The sequence below is a fragment of the Solanum stenotomum genome, chromosome 2, assembly GCF_019186545.1.
Source record: "Solanum stenotomum isolate F172 chromosome 2, ASM1918654v1, whole genome shotgun sequence".
Lineage (NCBI taxonomy): Eukaryota > Viridiplantae > Streptophyta > Magnoliopsida > Solanales > Solanaceae > Solanum > Solanum stenotomum.
The window spans coordinates 44,965,550-44,966,899 of NC_064283.1; the positions used below are offsets into that span (position 1 = coordinate 44,965,550).

Here is a 1,350-nt window from a genome sequence, read left to right on the forward strand (position 1 = left end):
TAGACCTTTGGTCTATACTCACTCAAGTGAAAGCCCAAAATTCAAAGGGAGTGCAAGCAGTCCGCGGGTGAATGACTTGTTGTCACGCATACTTCATAAAGTTGAGGGTTCGAATGATTTGTTGAAAGGGGTGAAAAATGACTTTTCATCATTGAACAGTAAAGTGAATTTCATACCGACGCCATTAAGATACTTGAAGTACAATTGAGTTTATTATCAGCTCAATTGAAACCAAAGATAATGATGGAAGATGACGATAGAAAACTGGCTGCGGTCACTCATAGCGGCAAGGTGGAAATTGATAATGTGATGGGAAATGAAGATACTCAAAAGTATGAAGAAGATAAGGGCATAGAGGAACAAGAGTCACTCATCCATCAAAACTTTGCCAAAGTACCTTCTAAAGAAGTGGAACAACAGGTTCACATTCCAAAGGTTATGCAACCTTTACCCAAAATACATCCACCATTTCCCCAACTCTTGAAGAAGAGGGTCAATAAGTTTCTGTCAGTGCTCAAGACACTATCAATCAACCTCCCCCTTATGGAAGCGTTATTGGAAATGCTGGGATATGCCAAGTTCATGAAAGATCTAGTCACAAAAATAAAGAGCTTGGATTTTGAGACAATTGAAGTTTCATATAGTTGCAGTGCAATTATGTCCAAGGAGCTGATCAAAAAGAGAGAATATCCCGGCGCATTCACCATCCTTTGCACCATAGGCGTGCTCCAATTCGCTAAAGCTTTATGCAATTTGGGAGCAAGCATCAACTTAATGCCTTATGAAATATACATACAACTTGGGTTGGGTGAGCCGAAAGCAACCACTATGAGACTTCTGATGGCAGACCGTTCAATCAAACATCATGTAGGGATACTTTATGACATTTTGGTAAAGGTCAATCGGTTCATCTTTTCGGCTGATTTTGTAATTTTAGATTGTGAAATAGATGCCGAAATTCCCATTATTTTGGTAAGGCCATTCTTGGCAACCGGGAGAGCATTGGTGGATGTTAAGAGTGGAGAATTGATGTTTCGGGTGAACGAAGATGCAGTAACCTTTAACATTTGTAAATCCATGAAACACCCAAGTGATATTCATATGGTGTCTACTGATGATGTTATTGAAAGGCGGTAGCTAGTGTAAGCCATTTGATATGCATGAACGAACCTCTTGAAGTTGTACTATCTAATTATGATGAATTTGAAGTTCAGGGTTATGAGGAAGTAGTAGCTGCCTTGTCGGGATTAGGAGGTTATACAAAGACCCCAATCAAGTTGGATATCGACCTAAAAAATAGAGAGAGTCCTCCAGCAAAAATATCAACAGAAGAAACACCTAATCTAGAAT

At 39.4% G+C, this 1,350-nt stretch overlaps 1 protein-coding gene across 1 annotated transcript; it reads left to right on the top strand.

Annotated features, from left to right (window-relative positions):
• Positions 1–243: 243 nt before the first annotated feature.
• LOC125856021 (uncharacterized) lies at positions 244–1,137 on the top strand. The gene has a single exon (XM_049535626.1). It carries the CDS (start codon positions 244–246, stop codon positions 1,135–1,137), a length of 894 nt encoding a protein of 297 aa, XP_049391583.1.
• Positions 1,138–1,350: the final 213 nt, after the last annotated feature.